Source organism: Balaenoptera musculus, chromosome 14, assembly GCF_009873245.2.
Source record: "Balaenoptera musculus isolate JJ_BM4_2016_0621 chromosome 14, mBalMus1.pri.v3, whole genome shotgun sequence".
Classification (NCBI taxonomy): Eukaryota; Metazoa; Chordata; class Mammalia; order Artiodactyla; family Balaenopteridae; genus Balaenoptera; species Balaenoptera musculus.
The window spans coordinates 81,776,801-81,796,227 of record NC_045798.1 but is presented as its reverse complement, the minus strand read 5'-3'; the positions used below and the strand labels follow the sequence as shown (position 1 = coordinate 81,796,227).

Sequence of the window (19,427 nt, the reverse complement as noted above, 5' to 3'; positions counted from 1 at the left end):
ATATTTATCAATTTATTATCTTTACCTGTACTATTCAGTTGTAAAGTGGAAACCTACAATCAAAGATTTGTTTTCTTGTTTTTGTTTTTTAGATTTAAAGAAAATCGAAAGGATGACATTTGGCTTGTAGATGTGAGTATGTAAACTTTTTGTACTAAGTAACCGCCCCTACCATTTTAAGTGTTATTTTGCATTCTCTTCACCCCAATATGTAATAGACAGTACTAATGTATATTACCCACTTTGTTTGCTCAGGTAGTACCATTTGGGTTTTTATATTAAAGTGAACGTCAAAGCCTTAGGATTCCTGGCAGGGAAATGATGAAATTCAGTGAGGTCCACTTGTGGATTATGTCTGAGGGAGATTACGGTATGATTTTATTACAGAATTCACTCTCATTTTTTCATATTATCCAAGAGATTGAGTATAGTAATATCACTTGGCAGTCAAAATCATATTTTTATCTTAGGAGTGAACAAAATCAGATTTTCATTTTCCTTTCCTCACTTTGACGTTTTGAATGTATTTAAACCTTATGATGTTTGGGATTCATTTTGACATGCCTCAGTAAAAAAGTAGAGTGGCAGCAAAAGAGATGGAATGAGAATGGCAGAGCTGACAGTTATTGAAGCCAGGCAATGAGGCGTAAAGGTCCCTTGTTTAATTCTGTCTGTTTTCCTTTTGTATATGTTTGAACATTTCCATAGTGTAATATTAAAAGAGAGATAAATCTTGTTTCGTAAAAGTACAACAAGCAGTTTGTTACACTATTTCCCTGGAGGAACCTAAGTACCACCTCAGCCATCTGGTGATTCTGAAGAGGAACGAACTAGGGTTTTAGTTTCATCAGCCTGACTTGTCACTGTACCAAACCAGTCATCCTGATGATTCCCCACATCTTACCAGTGGTTACGCTTAGAACAGCAGAGGCACCTACTGTGTTGGAATTTTTGTAATAGAAATAAATTGATATTTATCATTAACACTTAAGGGGTGTGCATATGATATATGAAGTGTATTTGGTGGTTTAATTTTATATATAACATGGACATACTTGGGAGCAAAGATGCTTTATTGTAAATCATCTACTTTAAATAGATATCAATAGTCATTTAAACTTAAAGTAGTATCAGTGTTGAGGTATATCCTAGGAGATGACCTGTCTAGGTTTGTGTATATGTGTGTTCTTTTATTTTGAAACCACTTTAAAAATTATATTTAGACTTTCTGTCTAAAATAGATTATTATCCAATCATTTAGTCAAAAAGATTCTTTTAAAATTAAGATTGATACCCAAAGTAGCACAGTATTTTAGTGGTTTTCTCTCTCTCTCTCTCTTTTCTTTTTTTTCCAAACAAGTTTTATGCACCATGGTGTGGCCATTGTAAAAAACTGGAACCAATTTGGAACGAAGTTGGTCTCGAGATGAAAAACATTGGTTCTCCAGTTAAAGTTGGAAAGATGGACGCTACTTCCTATTCCAGTAAGCATCTACTCAGTTTATTATTCTACTGTTCTCGTAATGAAAGTGTTTTAATTACATGAAGCAGTATTCAAGGTAAGAGGAAGAAATATATATATTTTTTTGCTCATGTAAAATTAAAATTATCTTAGAGATTTCAGACTGTATATTTTATGAGTTAGATGAATTAACCATTGAATGTGTAATATGCAGTCTATGTTAATCTTATACCCAATATAGATGTATGAGCCATTGTTCCTATTTTGAGCCCACTTGAGATATCAGTTGCCTGAGACAGCCACAGAAATTTGAGTGTTGAACTCTTGATATTGCTGCATGGCTTAAGAGTGAGAGTTTGCTGTCTGAGTAGCCTGAATGGCATGGTAGAGGAGTAACGGGAACTCGAAGGGCAAGCTGAGTTAGGATAAATACAAGTGAGGATCGGGAAAGTGTTCACATTAGAGAGAATATTAAAGCAAAATCATAGAGCTGAAAAAGAGTTTAGTGAGTCTGCACCAAAGACTAGAATGTCTTCGAGCAGAAACTGGCAAACCACAGCGCTGGACAGTCTGGCCCCCGCCTGCTTTGTGCATACAGCTCGACTGGAACAAGTCACTCTCCTTTGATTACCCTTATTTATGGCTGTTTTCATGTCCCAGAGGCAGATTCAAGTAGTTACAACAGAGACTGTAGGCCCCACGAAGCCTAAAATATTTATTATCAGACCCTGTACAGATACAGTTTACCAACACCTGTCTTAAAGGATTTGGGAAAAGGCAAAATTAAGTTTAGAGAAGTATAAGGTATCACACAGATTTGGAAAGAGCATGGCTTCAGAAAGTAGATCAAATACGGCTCTGCCTACTACTTTTGCCCTGTAGCATGGGGAAAGTTTCTTAACGTCTCTAAAACTTTGATTTGCACGCGGGTAAATATTTAATTGTAATGAATATTTTATTGGTTGTTTTGAGATTAGAATGAGGTAGCACATGTACAGTCCCTCATAGTATGCAATAAATGTAGGTTCCCTTTTCCTTTAATTAATGAAGAAAGTAGAAGTATGAAATGTAAAATGCATATTTCATTTTAGGAAATCAGCACTGTACTCTGGATATAAGTCTGGAACAAGACAGACGTATGTTTTAAGCCCAAGTCTATCATCTGTTACTTTTGTGGCTTTGGGGAAGTGCTTAACCTCTCTTAATTTTAGTTTCCTTGTCTGTAAATGAGAGAGTGATAATTCTCAAGGTTGTGAGGACTGTATTAATATTTCTTATTCAAAACCCCTAGAACAATGGCTAGTACTCATAAGGTGCTAAGGGATAATACCAGATTTTAAGAGCCTCTCAGGTGGGACAAAGTGTTTTGGATTTTTCAGTTGTCAATTGAGAGGTAATACACATTTTTGAGAAGGCATATGATTTGATAAAAATGTTTTTGAAAAGAAGAACAGATGAAAAGAACAGTTAGAGACAAAAAGATCATCTAAGTGGACTTTTGTATGCATCTTGGTATAGGGTGCCGGGAGGGCAGACTTGGGTGGTTGGCAGGGCAGTAAAGAGGAAACAGTAATTCTTATAGACATTTGCAAGGGTTAAATCACAGATGTGCTAGATTGGCTCTGGTATAAAGAAAAACAATTGAAAATAATAGTGTAAGATTCCTAGCACAATTCACATTGAACTACACAACCACTGGTTAAATGGGAAAGAATAATACATTTAATTTTATGTGTGTTTTCATGTTAGCAGCTGTTTTGAATTTGTGGTATTTTGCTTTATTGATGTTTGGGAATATGGGGAACTAGAGTGCAGGTGAGATGTTAGAGCTGGAATTATTGAGTCACACAAGTGAATTGCTGCGACTTTGAGAGGGGATGAGATCGATGGCAGGAAGTTATCTTAGAGAGATAAGATAATATTCTCGAGTTGGTATTTCTTGAAATAAGCTTTTACAGTGTTTAAGAAATTATTCCTTTTAACTGTTGTGAAAGTAAATTCTTGTGTCTAGGCATGTATGTTGATTAGACATGCATACACATATATTCGTCCATACAGTCATTCATTTATTTCAGTCAGTCAGAGGATAACCAATAAACATAAATAAATTGTCTGGTGTTTAGTGTTTGATGTCAGTGATGGATGAATTTTTCATTCTGTTATAGAATCAAGAAGATGTTTTATGTGCTATGGAGAAAAGAAATATCATCTTCCTAAAAAAAGTAGTTAAGTATTCAAAAACTACCGTCTAGAGATTACAAATAGATTTTTGGCATATAATTCTTAAAGTTTTCTTAAATATTTCAAGGCAGCTCAAATACAGGCATTTTAGTAGAACTTGGAATCAAACAGGTGAAGAAATTGAATTTCTTTTTTCAGGCTAGCTGTTGGCAGTATTCTGCATCTAACTATAGAGCACTAAAGGATTGGTTGTTTTGTACCTGTTTCTTCCATCCCCATAGGTTGCTTTTCAGACGGTTATAGCATCGGTGTTTCCCAGCGTTTACTCTGCAGGCTGCCTGCATTAGGATTACCTGGGGTGCTCAGTATAAATTCAGATTTCAAAGGCCCACACCAACCCTACCAAATGAAAATCAGATTGAGTCATAAGAATCTGTATTTTTAACATGGACTTCAGGTGATTCTGCTGCACACTCAAGTTAGAGAATCACAGAGTAAAGTATTATTTTGATGGATAGTTATTTATAGGATCTCAGTTTAGGGTGGGATAGGATTATTCAGTGATCAAGTGTAGAAAATCTCTTAGACTGTTTGATGGTAGCTTATTTCTCAATCATGTAATTGCAGTGATTGAAATAAATGCCATCACACTCAGTCCAACAAATCTCTGTGTATAGAAGTTTTGAACAGGAGAGATTTGAACTTTCATGATTTACCCTGCCCTGTGTGTATCAAAAATTTCTTGATGCATGGTTTTAATTAATAATATATCAAATAACATTAAAAAGTTGTATAATGTCCAGTGTTAATTCACATATTATTTTAGCCTTTCTTTTTCTACATATTCCTCCAAAAATGAGCACAAAAATTGTTTCTCATTCAAAAGTTAAAATGTTATGATGTTACCTGTAGTCATGTACTGATTTCTATTATGAAACCACTGAAATTCCATTTATTCCTCAACGTAAGTGTGACATCATTTTATAGTAAAGATCATATTTTACCCCCCTTTCATGTATAAACTTTCAAGGGCATTTGACCAATAACATTCTTATTCTGATTCTTAGATCTCAGATATATTTGCAGATCAGTCTTACCTTTCTAGATTATAAGCCCTTTTAGTCAGTGACTATATTTCAGGGTTGCTCAAACTTGGTACTGTTGACATTTTGGGTCAGATAATTCTTTGTTTTGGGGGGAAGAAGAGTTTTCCTATGCATTGTAGGATATTTAGCAGCATTCTTGGCCTCTACCCACTAGATGCCAGTAGCTCCGTTCTCTTCCCACCCCCTAAGTTGTGGCAACCAGAAATGTCTCCAGACATTGAGGGCAAAATCACCCCCAGTTGAGAACCTCTGCATTATTTTATTCCCTTCTCATGTTAGACACATAGTGACGCTCAGTAAACACTAAGAAAAATAGTATTTTTGAGCTGAAAAGGATTTCAGGTTGAGTTCAACTCCTCACTTTTTCCCTCCTTTCATTGTGTAGATGAAGTAACAGAAGGTAATTAGCAGTGAACTGACTTTACTAATTTCAGACATCAAAGTTAGCAGCAGAATTAGGCCCAGAATCCAAGATCACCATGATTCAAAATCAGGCCTATCTTAACCATCAAGTTGTTATCATTTCAAGGAGAAAACAAATGAAATAGGGAGCTTTATGCTTAACCTTATTTTCTGAACATTTAAAATTACAAAATTTCAGGGGAAGTTATTCACGTTGCAGATGGATTCTTCAGTTTGTAATGGAATTGATCTCAGGTTTCTGTATAAACCATTGTTCTTTGATAGGAAAAAGTAAAGAACAAAAGATTTAAACTCAGACTTGAGTTTCAGTATCGGCCCTGCTACCTAATCAATGCTTGCTTTCTAACAAGTTACCTAGTCTTCCGAAGTATTAGCTTATCTGAAAGATAACATTGGCATCTGTCACCCCACCTCACAAAATTGTTTTGAGGGGTAGTTGAAGGCATATTAATGCCAGTTATAAGATATCTACACATGCTAGTTCTTATTAATATTTTCCGCACATTAGTGAGTCAGCAGGTAATTACTTAACAGCAAGGTCAGGACCAAGAACAGAAGAAAATGGACTCAGCATCTGAGCATCTGTATGTGCCGAACTCTCTGTTAGATTCTTTTCCACACTTCCTTGTTTTAAATACCACCCGTAGCCCTACAAGATGAGTGGTATCCCCAGAAGCGGAAACAAAATCCAAAGTGAAGGAGCTTACACTGAGCTGCATGGACAATAAATGGAGACGTTGGAACCCTAACCTGGGTCATTATGTGCCTGTAACTCATGCCTTGCTGTGTGCCTCTTTAATTATACAATCATTTACATTTAGGAAAACCTACCTTTGAAGTTTTAGCAGTCATTGTCAGTTGAAATTCTGTCAGAGATGAAAGTAATGTTCAAAGAACCAAAGGGCTAAAGGGTGGGTGGTATCATCTCCATCTTATAGGTAAGAAAACTGAGGTCAAGGAAATTAAGTGATGGGGTTATGTGTGGAGCTGGGATTTTCTCTCTGAAGCCTATCATGAGAACCATAACGTCAGCTATAAAATACCACCACTGTATTTTCTCATTGATTGCATATTTCATTTTTTTAATTTGATATGTGTACAAATAAATTTTACACTAAATTACATAAGCAATTGCTACTGGGCTACACCGCCCCCTCCAGTCAGTTTTATTAGTCTTTATATTTTGGCAGTTTTTAATGAGGTTTAGTTGAAAGTAATAATGGCTTATATTTACCTGCCTTCTTAATTTGGGATGGGGAGCATTAAGAACGTACATTACACACATAATCTGTGTTTTTTCTTGGAAGAGGGCAATCTCAATAACAGCAGTATTCAATTAGAATATGCTTGACCTGAAAATACTTGCAAATGATATAACTAATAAGGGTTTAATACCAAAATATATAAACAGCTTATACAACTTAATATAAAGAAAAAAAACTGATTAAAAAATGGGCAGAAGACCTAAATAGACATTTCTCCAAAGGAGACATACAGATGGCTAACAGGCACATGAAAAGATGCTTAACGTCGCTAATTATTAGAGAAATGCAAATCAAAACTACAATGGAATATCACCTCTTACTTCTCTCTCAGAATGGCCATCATCAAAAAGTCTACAAATAACAAATGTTGGCGAGGATGTGGAGAAAACAGTTGTATACTGTTGGTGGGAATTAAATTGATGCAACCACTATGGAAAACAGTATGGAGGTTCCTTAAAAAACTAAAAGTAGAGCTACCATATGATCCAGCAATCCCACTCCTGGGTATATATCCGGAAAAAATGAAAACTCTAATTTGAAAAAATACATGCACTCCAGTGTTCACAGCAGCACTATTTATAACACCCAAGACATGGAAACAACCCAAGGGCCAACAGACGATTGGCTTAAGAAGATGTGGTACATATATACAATGGAATGTTACTCAGCCATAAAAAAAGAATGAAACTCTGCCATTTGTAACAACGTGGATGGACCTAGAAAGTATTATGCTTAGTGAAATAAGTCAGACAGAGAAAGATAAATACTTTATGTTATCACTTATTTGTGGAATCTGAAAAATAAAATGAATGTGTATAACAGCACTGAAACGGACTCACAGATAATAGAAAACAAACTAGTGGATACCAGTAGGGAGAGGGAAGCAAGGAGGGGCAAGATAAAAATGTGGGATTAAGAGCTACCAACTAGTATATATAAAATAAATAAGCACCAAGGATATATTGTACAGCACAGGGAAATACAGCCATAATAACTGTAGATGAAGTATAATCTATAAAAATATTGGCACTATGCTGTACACCTGAAACTAATATAATATTGTAAATCAACTATACTTCAATAAAATATGTGTGTGTGTGTGTGTGTGTGTGTGTATATGTGTGTGTGTGTATATATATACATATATATATATATATATATGTATATATATACACTTGACAGAATAAGTCCTAAATTAGAGATAGGCACAAATAAATTATGTAATTGGTCTAAGTTCACATGACTATTCAGAGGCAGAACCTGTATCTTGGTATATATATATATACCAAGTTCCTATTTTTGTTACCTCTGTTGTTTGTGTTGCCTCTAATAAAAAACATTGTTGATCACTGTCCGGAACCTTCTGGTCACCTCTCTCCATGCGTTTAAGGGAGAAGCTCTAGAGTTGACAAGGGAAGGAGGAGAGATTTTCGATATTATTTGCCACAAATTCACTTTGTCTTTATTCTTGTGTATTGATGGGGAGTGATGAGAAACCAAAATTAATGATTACTAAAGCGATGAGTAAATCAGAACTCACATATAGAGGTAGATATAGAGGTAGTTTTCTTATACCCAGCTATCATAAGAATATATTCTGGAAATAAAAGAAAATTAACAAAAGGAGAGATCATGTGAGTAAATACAGTATACTTTGCATATACTAGGATAAGTATAAGTATATTTTGTATTTTGTCTACTAACTGAGAATATTTTATTTCTTCTTTCCTGTCCTAATTGCCTTGAATCTGTAAAGTAGTATAGTATTAATTTCCCATAGTGATTACTATACCTCTTAAAGTCCTAATTCTCTATTGTTTGCTTGTTTTCATTACTATTTCTCCTTTCCCTCAAAAAGATGCCACTGTAGTGACTGTGTCTCATTTTAATTAATGTGCGATTTCAGAATAATCTTTGAAATAACTGGAATTACTCTAGGTTATTATAGAAGCAGAAACTTTTAAAACAAGTAGATAAAGTTGCTTTTAGATCATAAATTAATTTTGCAATTATGATTTATGTTTTTAACATTAAAATACAAAGCAGTTCTTTTAAGACTCAGAAAACACTAAAGGAAGAGACGGGCCTTTTTTGAAGAAATATTTGTCCTGGAAATGAAGTCAAATGAGGAGTGAGACTTTATTTATATATGTGTGTGTGTGTATATATAGTTTTTTAAAACAAGAATATCTTTTAAAGTAAGTACTTTAGAGATAAAAATTTACTCTTTTGGCTTTTTTTTTTGTTACAGTATTTTTGTGCAGGTCATAAGTTGGATTATTAAGTAATTATTTTGTATGAGAATGTCATGTTTTTTCTTTTTTGTATGTGTTTATATTCTTTTATAAGAATTGAAAACAGCATATCTATATGGGTTTGTATAAATATATATATTTTTTTAAGTAAAAGGCTCATTTATTACCTAGTTTCTCATTTTAAAAAAATTTAGAATTATTTATTCTTTTTCTTATCAAGGCATTGCTTCAGAGTTTGGAGTTCGAGGTTATCCAACAATTAAGCTGTAAGTTGAGTGTTGTATGTTTATATGTGTATTTTTATTAGTTCACTCTACTTACATTTTATTACATTAATTTCTAGTAGCTTCCTTGGAGGACTGAAGATTTGGGTTCTGCAGTTCTTTCTAGGTGCAGTGTGTGATCCAGGGAGAGGGACTTCATCCGTGCTTTTCTTTGCACTTAAGTTAATGTGTGGTTTATGGCTAATTCACCAAATGTGTTTTGAGTTTACTGTGACAGGCGCTGAGCAGGACAAGGTATACAGTTGTAAATTAGGAAAGCTCTACCCCTGAGGAGCTCAAGGGTATATTCTGTTTAACTTGTGAATCCTGTCTCCTAACAAATTTTACTTTTCTATAATTGAAATAGACTTATTTCATTAGAGATGAAAGAAAAGAGAATCAAATTGATGGATGTTAATTCTCATCTGTAGATGTTGATCACGTCTAAGACAGAGCATATACGGTAGAAGAAATATTGTGATAATTCTAAAGGACTTGTGTTTTATAATCATGATGTTATTGAATTTTCTCATGAGTTTAATCCTGATCTCATCCTTATTTCAATAATGTGGAGAGTTGACGAATTATTTTGAAACTTATTTTTATTATAAAGTTATTTTAGTATTTTAAAATCTCAGATTTTGAAACTTGACTAATTTTAATTTTTTTATTTCTTGGATTTTGTGTTGGCCTCCCTTCCTTCCCCCACTGTTTAAAAATGTTTGCTAAGGGAATTCCCTGGCAGTCCAGTGGTTGGGACTCTTTGCTTTCACTGCTGAGGGCACAGGTTCAGTCCCTGGTCAGGGAACTAAGATCCCACAGGCCACATGGCGTGGCCAAAAAAATAAATAAAATAAAATAAAATAAAAAAACACATGCACACACACAAAATACTTCCAGGGCAGAACCTTTAAAAAAAAAAGTTTGTAAGCCTCTTTGACTTTCTTGTGTTCAGTAAATTATCTTTTCTATTCTTTCTGTTTAATTATAGATGTTCTACTGTGCTTTCACAATTTTTTAAAAAATTTCAGTTAGTTGGACACAATTCATTGGCAGGCTTTTGGAAAATTATCTAATTTTCTAGAAGAGGTATTTTTATGCATTGTTTTACTCTTTAATCTTGGAGCATCTGTCATGTTACTCTGATGTTGTATTGCTTAAAATTGGTTTTACCTTTACCAAAATACTTTTAATTCCCTGTCCTTTCACTTACTTTTTAATAGAGAAGATAGTGAGAATTAAGCTTTGATGAGTTCTTGACTGTGAATGTATATATTTTTCGTTTATCAGAAGGCACAGACACAATGCAATTATCAAATACAGAGTAAAATATTTTCATGTAATTTTAATAAAATACAGCCTTTTTCTTTGCATTTTGGTTGTTGGTTCCCTGAAGCCAGTTATTGGCTGTTTTTTACATGATTATGCTACTTCTAAAACTCCACTGCATTTACTATTTTATTTGCTGTAATTTGTGTTACAATAGAGAGTGATTATCATTAAATGTGAAAACAGTTGAAATAATCTAAACTTTCACCCTATTTTCTTTTTTTAAGATTAAAAGGGGACCTGGCGTATAATTATAGAGGACCACGAACTAAAGATGATATAATTGAGTTTGCTCACAGAGTGTCTGGGTAAGTTCGTATTATGAAGGGCCTTTACTATATAATATTAGTATTTGCAAGTTAAATGTATTTGAGTAGACCATATTGAACATACATATTTTTAGGTGTTTAGCCTAAATAAAATTTGTCTATTTATTTATAAAGGAAAGCTAGGGTTGCGTAGCATATGCAAAGAGCTCCTCGAGAGGAATAAAAGGGTCCATGATCTTATGTACTTGTTAGCCTCACATTTAAATTCACTTTGTGTATAGAAGAATATTTTCCCCAATGGATTTTTAATATATTTTCAAAACTTGATTACTTCTAACAGCTTTGTGAATCTTAATTTTTTTTATTATAATTTTGCCTTTGTACTGCCTGGTTTACATTCATTTATTTTTCTTGTTATCTAATTTCAGTTTTCAGAGACACCCCACAGTATTATATTCTAAATAAACCTGGGCTTGAATCCCTAGCCTTTAATACCAGAAAATGCTTTTCAGTTGCAGCCAGGATATATTATATTGATAGCTTAAAATAATTTTAAGATAAATTAAAATATTGGAATGGATTTGTTGGGTGGCATGATACTATCTAGCTTAAATTATTTGAGAAAAGGCACAGAATTAGGAATGGTCTTTGTATATTAAAGTTTGCAAAGCTTTAGTAAAGTATAATTTTCACTGTATTTTCTCATTGATTGCATATTTCATTTTCTTTATTTGCTTTGTGAATAAATAAATTTTTAGATAACTTCATATTACATGAGGGGGTCGCCAGTAGGATTATTTTATTCCCCTATGGTTTAAATTAGTCTTTATGTTTTGGCAATTTTTAATGAGTTTTAGTTTAAGCGTAAGATGGCCTTCTGATGTAACTGGGAGTGACTCTACTGCAAAGGAAATTTCAAGAGTCAGTTCTGGAGTTGTGTCACTTTCTAGTTAATTACTAAAGTATTGAAATAGTGGCTAGAGTATAGTGATGCAATGCATTTAAAGAATTGTGTGTTTCGAAAATGTTTGCATTTGCAGGATACATTTTGTTCTTTTTTGCAAATGTGATGGAGTAAAAATCTAATAATATAGACCACACTAAAAAAAGACTGCCTCTTAGCTTTTAATAGTATTTCATAAGTGATATGTTTTATAATAATCTTTGGTATAATTCATTTCTCAGTCTATTTGGCTTTGAAAATGACTGTATAATAAAACTTTTTGTAGTGTTTTCTCTTCATGAGATTCTTATATGCTATTATGACTACCATTTTCCATTTTATTTTTCCTGAGAATAACATACTTAGGAAACATTTTAGATTTTAACCTTTATAGTGTGTTTTAAAACTAGCATTTAAATGGTCAGAGTAAGACATAAATATTCTAAACATAATATTATAAACTCCTGGGATAGTATTTCACAGTGTGTTTGTGTGAATGATCTTTTGAAAGGGAGAAAAAAAATAATTCTCATGTGGATTGTTTTGTTTTTAGCTGAGGATTCTAAATGGATTATAGTTCCATCTTTGCCTATCAAAACATTGGTTAAGATGATACTCTCTAAAGGGATGTATTTAAAGCTAATTTTTTAAACTGGTAGATTAAATTGTAGGTACTGTATTTTTATTATATGGGTATAATAGTGGTCATGGGCCATAGTTTATTAGATTTATATAGATTGAGTGATATACTTAAAATGCAATTCATATAATATTAAAACTTTGTAACTTTAGATATGATAGGATGACATATAAATAGGAGTAAATTACGTACTATCCTTAGTTCAAGTGCAAGTTTTTTTATTTTGTTTTATTTTCAAACAGGGCTCTAATTCGGCCACTTCCAAGTCAGCAAATGTTTGAACATGTGCAGAAGAGGCATCGTGTATTTTTTGTTTATATAGGTGGAGAGTCACCTCTGAAGGTATCAAATGATTTTATTCTTTAATCCACAAGCACAGATATATTGTAATTTAATTTTCTGTATAAGGAGGGCTTCACCAAAAACTCAGGACTTATTTCACTCTTATTAGAAATACTTTAGTTCAATCTAAGTATTTCTATAATAAAAACACTTTGTCATATATCCTCTATAGTATTTGCCTTCATGAAACAGAATTGAGTAAAAAGTAGGTGGGTGTTGCCTGTGTTAGTATATTTCTTCTATTGACCTGGTTATTTAGATTTTGTATTGCATTTTAGCATTTTGAGTCTTTGAGACTGCAACATGCAGTTAGAGTGTAAACTTTTTAAAAGCAAAAGCTCATTGTCTTAAGATTATCGTATGTATGTATGTTTGTGTTTGCATGTCAGACACACATCTCTTCCTATAATCATCATCAAATTAAATTAATAAATATGAATTGAGCTTGCTATATTTAATGAACTTTATTTGAAGGCATATAAAAGCACTTAGTTACAATGGTCTTTTGCCTTAGAAACAGTTTATTTCATTTCCTTATATTTAATCTTTTCACATGAAAAGACTTAAGGTAGCTAATTGTGATGATACTACTTAGCAGTGATACTACTTGCTCTGAATGTTTAATGAGGAATGAATTTTGATCTTGATTAATATTTAAAAGTTACCTTTTTTCTGTTTGTATCTTCACAGGAGAAATATATTGATGCTGCTTCAGAATTAATTGTATATACATACTTTTTTTCTGCCTCAGAAGAAGTCGTTCCTGAGGTAATATTTAAAGTTGGATTTTAAGTAGTGTATTAATTACTATATATATTCAACAGCTGTTTGTTGTCCTTTAATTGTGTGCCATGCACAGTTTTAAGTCCTGGATTATTGATGGCAAGCAAGATCACCAGGACCCTGATAGGATGGAGTTTACGTTCTCATGGGTGGGGGAAGTGGACTAAATTTTAGTATTGTAGATAAGAGCCTTCTCTTGGGTCCTCAGACTGAGATAGGTGTCCTCGGTAAACAAAGCTATAAACAGGATATCGTAACTGCTCTAAAAAATAATAAAGGAGCAGTGTGATAGTAAGGACATTTAGAGGTGGGATGGCTACTCTTGATTGATTGATCAAGAAATGTCTGTCTGAGGAGAAAATACATCTGAAATGGGACTTACAGGATGTGAAGGAGCCACGCACAGATCTGTGGCCATAGTAAACCAGAAGCAAGGAACAGACATTACAGATGGCCAAGATGAGAACCTGCCTGGCGTAGTGGAGTAACAGAGCGGTAGCCAGTGTGGCTGAACTGCAGTGAGGAAGGAGATGGGAGGTAGGCAGAGGCCAGTGGAGGCCTTCTAGGTCATGGCCACGCATGTGAGGACTTGGTCTCAAGTTCATTTTAAGGACATTACTCTGTGCTAAGTGCAGAAACAGTTGGATCAGGATGAGACTAGATCAGGAAGCTCAGTTGAGCTCTTGAAGTAATCTAGGATTTAGGCTTGAAAGTTAGTAAGAGAATTAGGAAGAAGTGGAAGAATTGTATTTGGAGATAGAATTTTTTGAGCTTGTTCTAGAGGAAAAGAGGTGCATCAAGGATGACTTTTAGGTTTTTGGCCTGAACAACTGGTTAGATGGTGGTGTTATTTATGAGCTGGGGAATACTGGGGAAGGAACAAGTTGGAGTATGGGAGGAGTGATGGAGTTTTGAAGGTTTATTTTAATTTAAGTTGATGTATTAGGCATCCAAGTACAAGCATCAGATAAGGGTTTGGAGGTAAGTCAAGGCTGCATAAATGAAATAAACTTCTTAGACATGGGATGCAAATCTGGTGGGAGATAAGAGGGTCCAGGTCCTAACAGCAAAGGACAATGAGAAGAAATTGTCAGTAAAGTAGGAAAACAAGGTGAATGGGAAGCCAAGATAAAAAGTGTTTAAGAAAGGAGTGGCCAACTGTGCAAGATGCTGTGAAGCAACCAAGGTGAGGAGAGGAAAGAACCATGGTGTTTGTCCCCATAGAGGTTGTTGGTGGTTTTAAGAGAAACAGTTTCAGAGGAGTAATGGGGACAAGTGACTCACTGGTGTGATTTCAGAGACTGGCTCACTCAGGGATACCCTTGAAAGGGAGAGATGCTGAATGCTGTGAAATACTCCCAGGGTACCTGTGTGGATGAGTTGCCAACCATGGGTGAATAGAGGCATGCTGGATGGTAGAGCCTCACCTGAGAGCTTTACCACTGCCCTTACAATAGTTATTTTCATGGTGCTGTAATGTAACCAGATCATTCTAGATCACCTGTGACATACCTTCCTCCCTTTTTAATCTTCCCAGGATAGCTGTCCTTATTTTTTATTTTATTATTATTTTTACTTTACTAGTTATCTACTGATTTATTTGTTGTTATGCTCAGTATTACCATACTCATGTAGTAATTCTGTGTGGCTTACCTAAATTATATCTTTTCTGCTCTAATACTGATTTCTCTACTGTAATTTTATTATTTTGAAATAAGTACAAGACAGGTATAAGAAGCAGGTACCCACTGAATGGATTCCTTATTATTGATTGCCATTGTAAGTTCCCATTCATAAAGCAGTTTATCATTTAAGCGTGCTCTCACCTCTCAACGTGTGTTAGCAGATCTCACTCTCCTGACTCCCCAGTGAGGTGGGTGCTCTGAGTCCTTGATTCACGGGAAGCCGACTCCCCGGATGAAGTGATGGACTCGTTGTTTCACAGCCTGGGAGTGGTGTGGAGAACCTACCTATGCCGATTGCTACCTTAGCCCCTGCTCTTCCGCCATTTCAGAGTGCCTCCTGGCCTTCACTTCCTGTGATATCTTTGAGTCTGTTAACAGCTCTAAGAATATTTCATGGTTTCACCATAGCAAACAGGGCACCGTGCCAGGGGGTGTATAAAGAGATATCGAGCCGAGTCCTTGGATCAGCTAGGGATTGACTGTGTTCTTTTTAACTGTTGGTAACTTTTTTGTGGTTGTCATCATTGTGTTCTTTTTTCCCCCTGGTAACTTTCAATGCTTTTGAACTCATGGCTACCAACTGAAATTTTTTTTCTGATTTTCGCAGTATGTGACCCTGAAAGAGATGCCCGCTGTGCTTGTTTTCAAAGATGAAACTTACTTTGTTTATGATGGTAAGTTCCAAAGTTTTAACTCATGTAAACACTTTATAATTACAGTGTTGTGTCTGTTATAGGGCTTACGTGTTGATGAAAGATTTAGTAAATGCAGCTACTGCTTACATTTCCCATTAGTTGAATGACTGCTAGGTTTTTCTTACCCTTCAACTTTAGTTTTTCCACTCAGTGTTCTTTCATTCTGAGTTTGGCTACAGTAAATTTCTTTTTTTGTCAGATCATTTGCCTTTTTTAGAAATGAGCCCTAGGCAATTTCTATACATTACTTTAAAATATTCAAAATTAATTTTAAAAAGGTCTAACATTTGAGACACACAAAGATGTGAAAGAAATAAACCATCTTCAATAGTGGTAAAGCCCTGGGGTATTCGTCTGTAGCCTTTTCTCTCCCTCCCTGACAGAAGTAACCACCCACCTGCTATTCAGCATTTCTTTGTTGAAGCAAATACTTGGTCTATTTTTAAAATATTTTTATTATATCAAACACACATTATAGTAAAGAGAATGCTAAAATAATAAGACTCTACATACATACCTGTCACCCAGGTGAGACAGTTACTAAGATCTTACCACGTTTGCTTCAACAATTTTTTTTTCTTTGTTGAAGCATTTTGGCAAATCCCAGTGGCATTTCATCGCTATGTGCTTCATTATGCGTCCCTGACTATATGTTTATTATGCATGTCTTTAAAAATGTGGGCTTTTTGGAGTTTCTTTTTTTAAGATAACCACACGCTATTATAACACTTAACAAAATTAACAGTAATTCCTTGGTATTATCAAATACTTACTACCAGAGTTCGCAAACTGGGCTTTGAAGTAGCTTAGGGCAGTGCAGCAAACTCACAGGGGCATGGGGAGATAGTTCTGATTTCAGGAAGCACTGAAACTCGACATCTGTTGGACAGTACACAGCCACTCAAAAGCAAAAGCGAATGCAAAATCTCACGTACTAGCAATGTTAGTAACATTGTAAATTACATACGATTAATGAAATAAAAAATTCAGTTTCTCATTCTTACTAGCTACTTTTCATATACTCAGTGGCCTTGTGTGGCTTTTGTTGGAGAGCACAGATAGGGACCATTTTATTCATATCAGAACCATTCTAGAGAGTTATTTTTACTGAACCAAACTTGGGTCCACTCTCCTGTGTGCAGTAAAGCCAATCTGCTGACGCCAGGTTGTGGTGAAGGAAAGGGCAGCTTCAGTGCAGGGCGCCAAGCAAGGAGTCCAGGGCAGCTAGTGCTCAAAGGCCAGGTGAGGGAGGGGAGTCACAGGGTATGTGATCCGCTGGTGCACAGTCCTCTGATTGGTTGATGGTGAGGTAACAGCAAGGGCCGTGTCAGTTAACATTATCAATCCTTAGGCTCCAGTAGGCCTGGGGGATAAGTGCTCCTGGTCATCAAAACAACTCAGGAAATGTGCATCAGATACGGTTACATAAGCAGAGGATATGGGGGAAGGGTCGCCCAGGACTGCCCCTGAGGGGTCCTGCTCAGTCATATTATTTTGTGACAGAGAAGAAACTAGAAGTGTTTGAGAGCTGTAAGCTTTGAGTTGCTTAAATGACTCAAATGAATAGAAGAATATCTAATAAAAGGAATATTTTGATTGTCTTGTTTTAGTCAAAGGAGCATTTTAATTGTTTTGACAGTAACATGAAGACAAAGCAGTTGTAAAATCTTATAGCTTCCCCATCTTTAGATAGATGTGAGGACCGTGTTTATTCTTTGATGTAGTATAATAGCCACCACTTACCTGTTATGTTTGTGCAGCAGGTGCTATCTATTTGCTTAACTTGACATTTTCATCTCATTCTCACCTGAATCTGGTAGTAAGGCAGATAGATAAATATCCTGAGATTACAGAGGGGGTAACTAAGAATGTTAGATAAAGGAGAGAGATATGTAGTTAAATTGCAGGTTCATTCCTTTGCTCATTCATTGGATATTTGTTGAATGGCTGCATGAGACATTGGGCTTAAAAAGGAAATTAAGAGGAACTTATCTGAAATATGTTCATATTTCATATTTCATATTTGAAATATGAAAATTCATATTCCATCCACTTATTCTTTATCTACACTCCTTGTATGGTAAGCACTTAGTATATTCAATATATTGTCTTATTTGATAATTACAACAATCTTTTGAGATCAGCAGTCTTACTGTTTTATAAACAAACAGGATTAAAGAGATTGTTTTTGTTTTTTCCAAGTTAAAATCGTACATGGTATAATCAAGATTCAGCCTTCAAATCTCTTGTTCTAGTTGCATTATGAGTTTCTTAACTCAGAGAGCCACTTCGCTTTTTTTTGAAAAAGGCCTGATTTTCTTTATTAAAGAATACATTTAAGTCTAAATAACGGCTAAGAAGTGCCCTTCCCCATCCATGTTTCACATGTGGCCTCCGATGCATGAGAAAGAGAGGGGTAATGTGTTTAGCATCTACAGCTGTTTTGAAGGCCAACATTTTCTAACCTGCAGTAGTCAGTTCTTAGAACCTGCCTGAAGTCTTCAGATAAAAGGTTACTTTGAATGCTTATCCTACTATTACATTGTTGTTAATAATTTCAGGAACAGTGGGATGGGGCTTAGGAGGATGGTTTATTTCCTAATGAGTTTTAGATTTATCGCTTTTGTGAATAATCTTTAGAAAATTTGCTTTTGACCTGGAGTGGAGATTATGGCCCAATAATCAACTTCTAGTTTTATGTTTGTTTTCCTAATTCATAAATCCAAATCCATAAATACTTTCAGATTTGCATTATATTACTTATTTTATAGGTTTGGTAACTTGAAAATGTTTTGTTTAGCAATGCAAGTGACAGAAAAAGCACATCTTTCAAGAAATCAGTAAAATCCAGTCTTCATCCATATTGGTAGGCTTTTACATCAACTTCTTTTTCATGCAGTTGTAATAATTTTTCAGAATTACTTCAGAATTATATTTCTAATCAGGACATAATTCTCTTGGATATTGTAAATGTTTCCTGTCTGCTTACCAGAGGAAGTATTTGACGTTGAAAAGGGCTGATATAGTATGTGTGACTTTATATGTGAGTTTGTTTTACATATGAAGGAGGGTTGTAAACTGAGGTCAAAGTGTCATAAAATAGAGAACAAAGAAATTATAATAAAAATTGCCCATAATGCCATCATCCAAGAATAACCATCAACTCAGGAAAACTATTTAATAGGAGTATATATATATGCCTTCATTTTATCATTCTATCAGTTTTTTTCATACTTTATTTTTTACAGAGTTACAGTCATGTTGTAATATTGTTTTGTTACCTGCTTTACCACTTAATTATTATAATTTTTTAAAATCTATAAATGGTCTTTCTCAACATGTACCATAATGATTTAAATTATTTCCTGTTTAGGATATTTCAGTTATTTATTTTTATTTATCTATCTTTTGCTATTTTCAGTGGTGCTATAATGATGAATTGTTTTGTGCATTAATCCTTTTTTTACATTTGATTGCTTCAAATAGCTTTCTAAAAATGAAATTTATGAAATTAAGATTATGATCCTATGTCAGGCATTTTATACATGCTGCTAGATTAAACATTATAAACATTTTAACGTCATATTTACACTATAATTTATCAACTTTGTTTTGTTTTTTTAAGAGTACGAAGATGGTGATCTATCATCTTGGATCAACAGGGAGAGGTTTCAGAATTATCTTACAATGGATGGCTTCCTCTTGTATGAACTCGGAGATACCGGTAACAAGCATATATACAACTCGCCATCACACTACAAAACTTTTCCTTAACTGATTACTTCA

The 19,427-nt window shown here is 34.5% G+C and overlaps 1 protein-coding gene across 1 annotated transcript in view; it reads left to right on the top strand.

Annotated features, from left to right (window-relative positions):
- TMX3 (thioredoxin related transmembrane protein 3) overlaps positions 1-19,427 on the top strand; it is a 43,945-nt gene that overhangs the window by 7,838 nt on the left and 16,680 nt on the right. The window contains exons 3-10 of the mRNA XM_036823010.1: positions 93-132; positions 1,361-1,484; positions 8,913-8,958; positions 10,512-10,592; positions 12,379-12,478; positions 13,169-13,246; positions 15,554-15,620; positions 19,267-19,365. Of these exons, the coding sequence (XP_036678905.1) occupies positions 93-132; positions 1,361-1,484; positions 8,913-8,958; positions 10,512-10,592; positions 12,379-12,478; positions 13,169-13,246; positions 15,554-15,620; positions 19,267-19,365 (635 nt within the window). The remainder of the gene's footprint in view (positions 1-92; positions 133-1,360; positions 1,485-8,912; positions 8,959-10,511; positions 10,593-12,378; positions 12,479-13,168; positions 13,247-15,553; positions 15,621-19,266; positions 19,366-19,427) is intronic.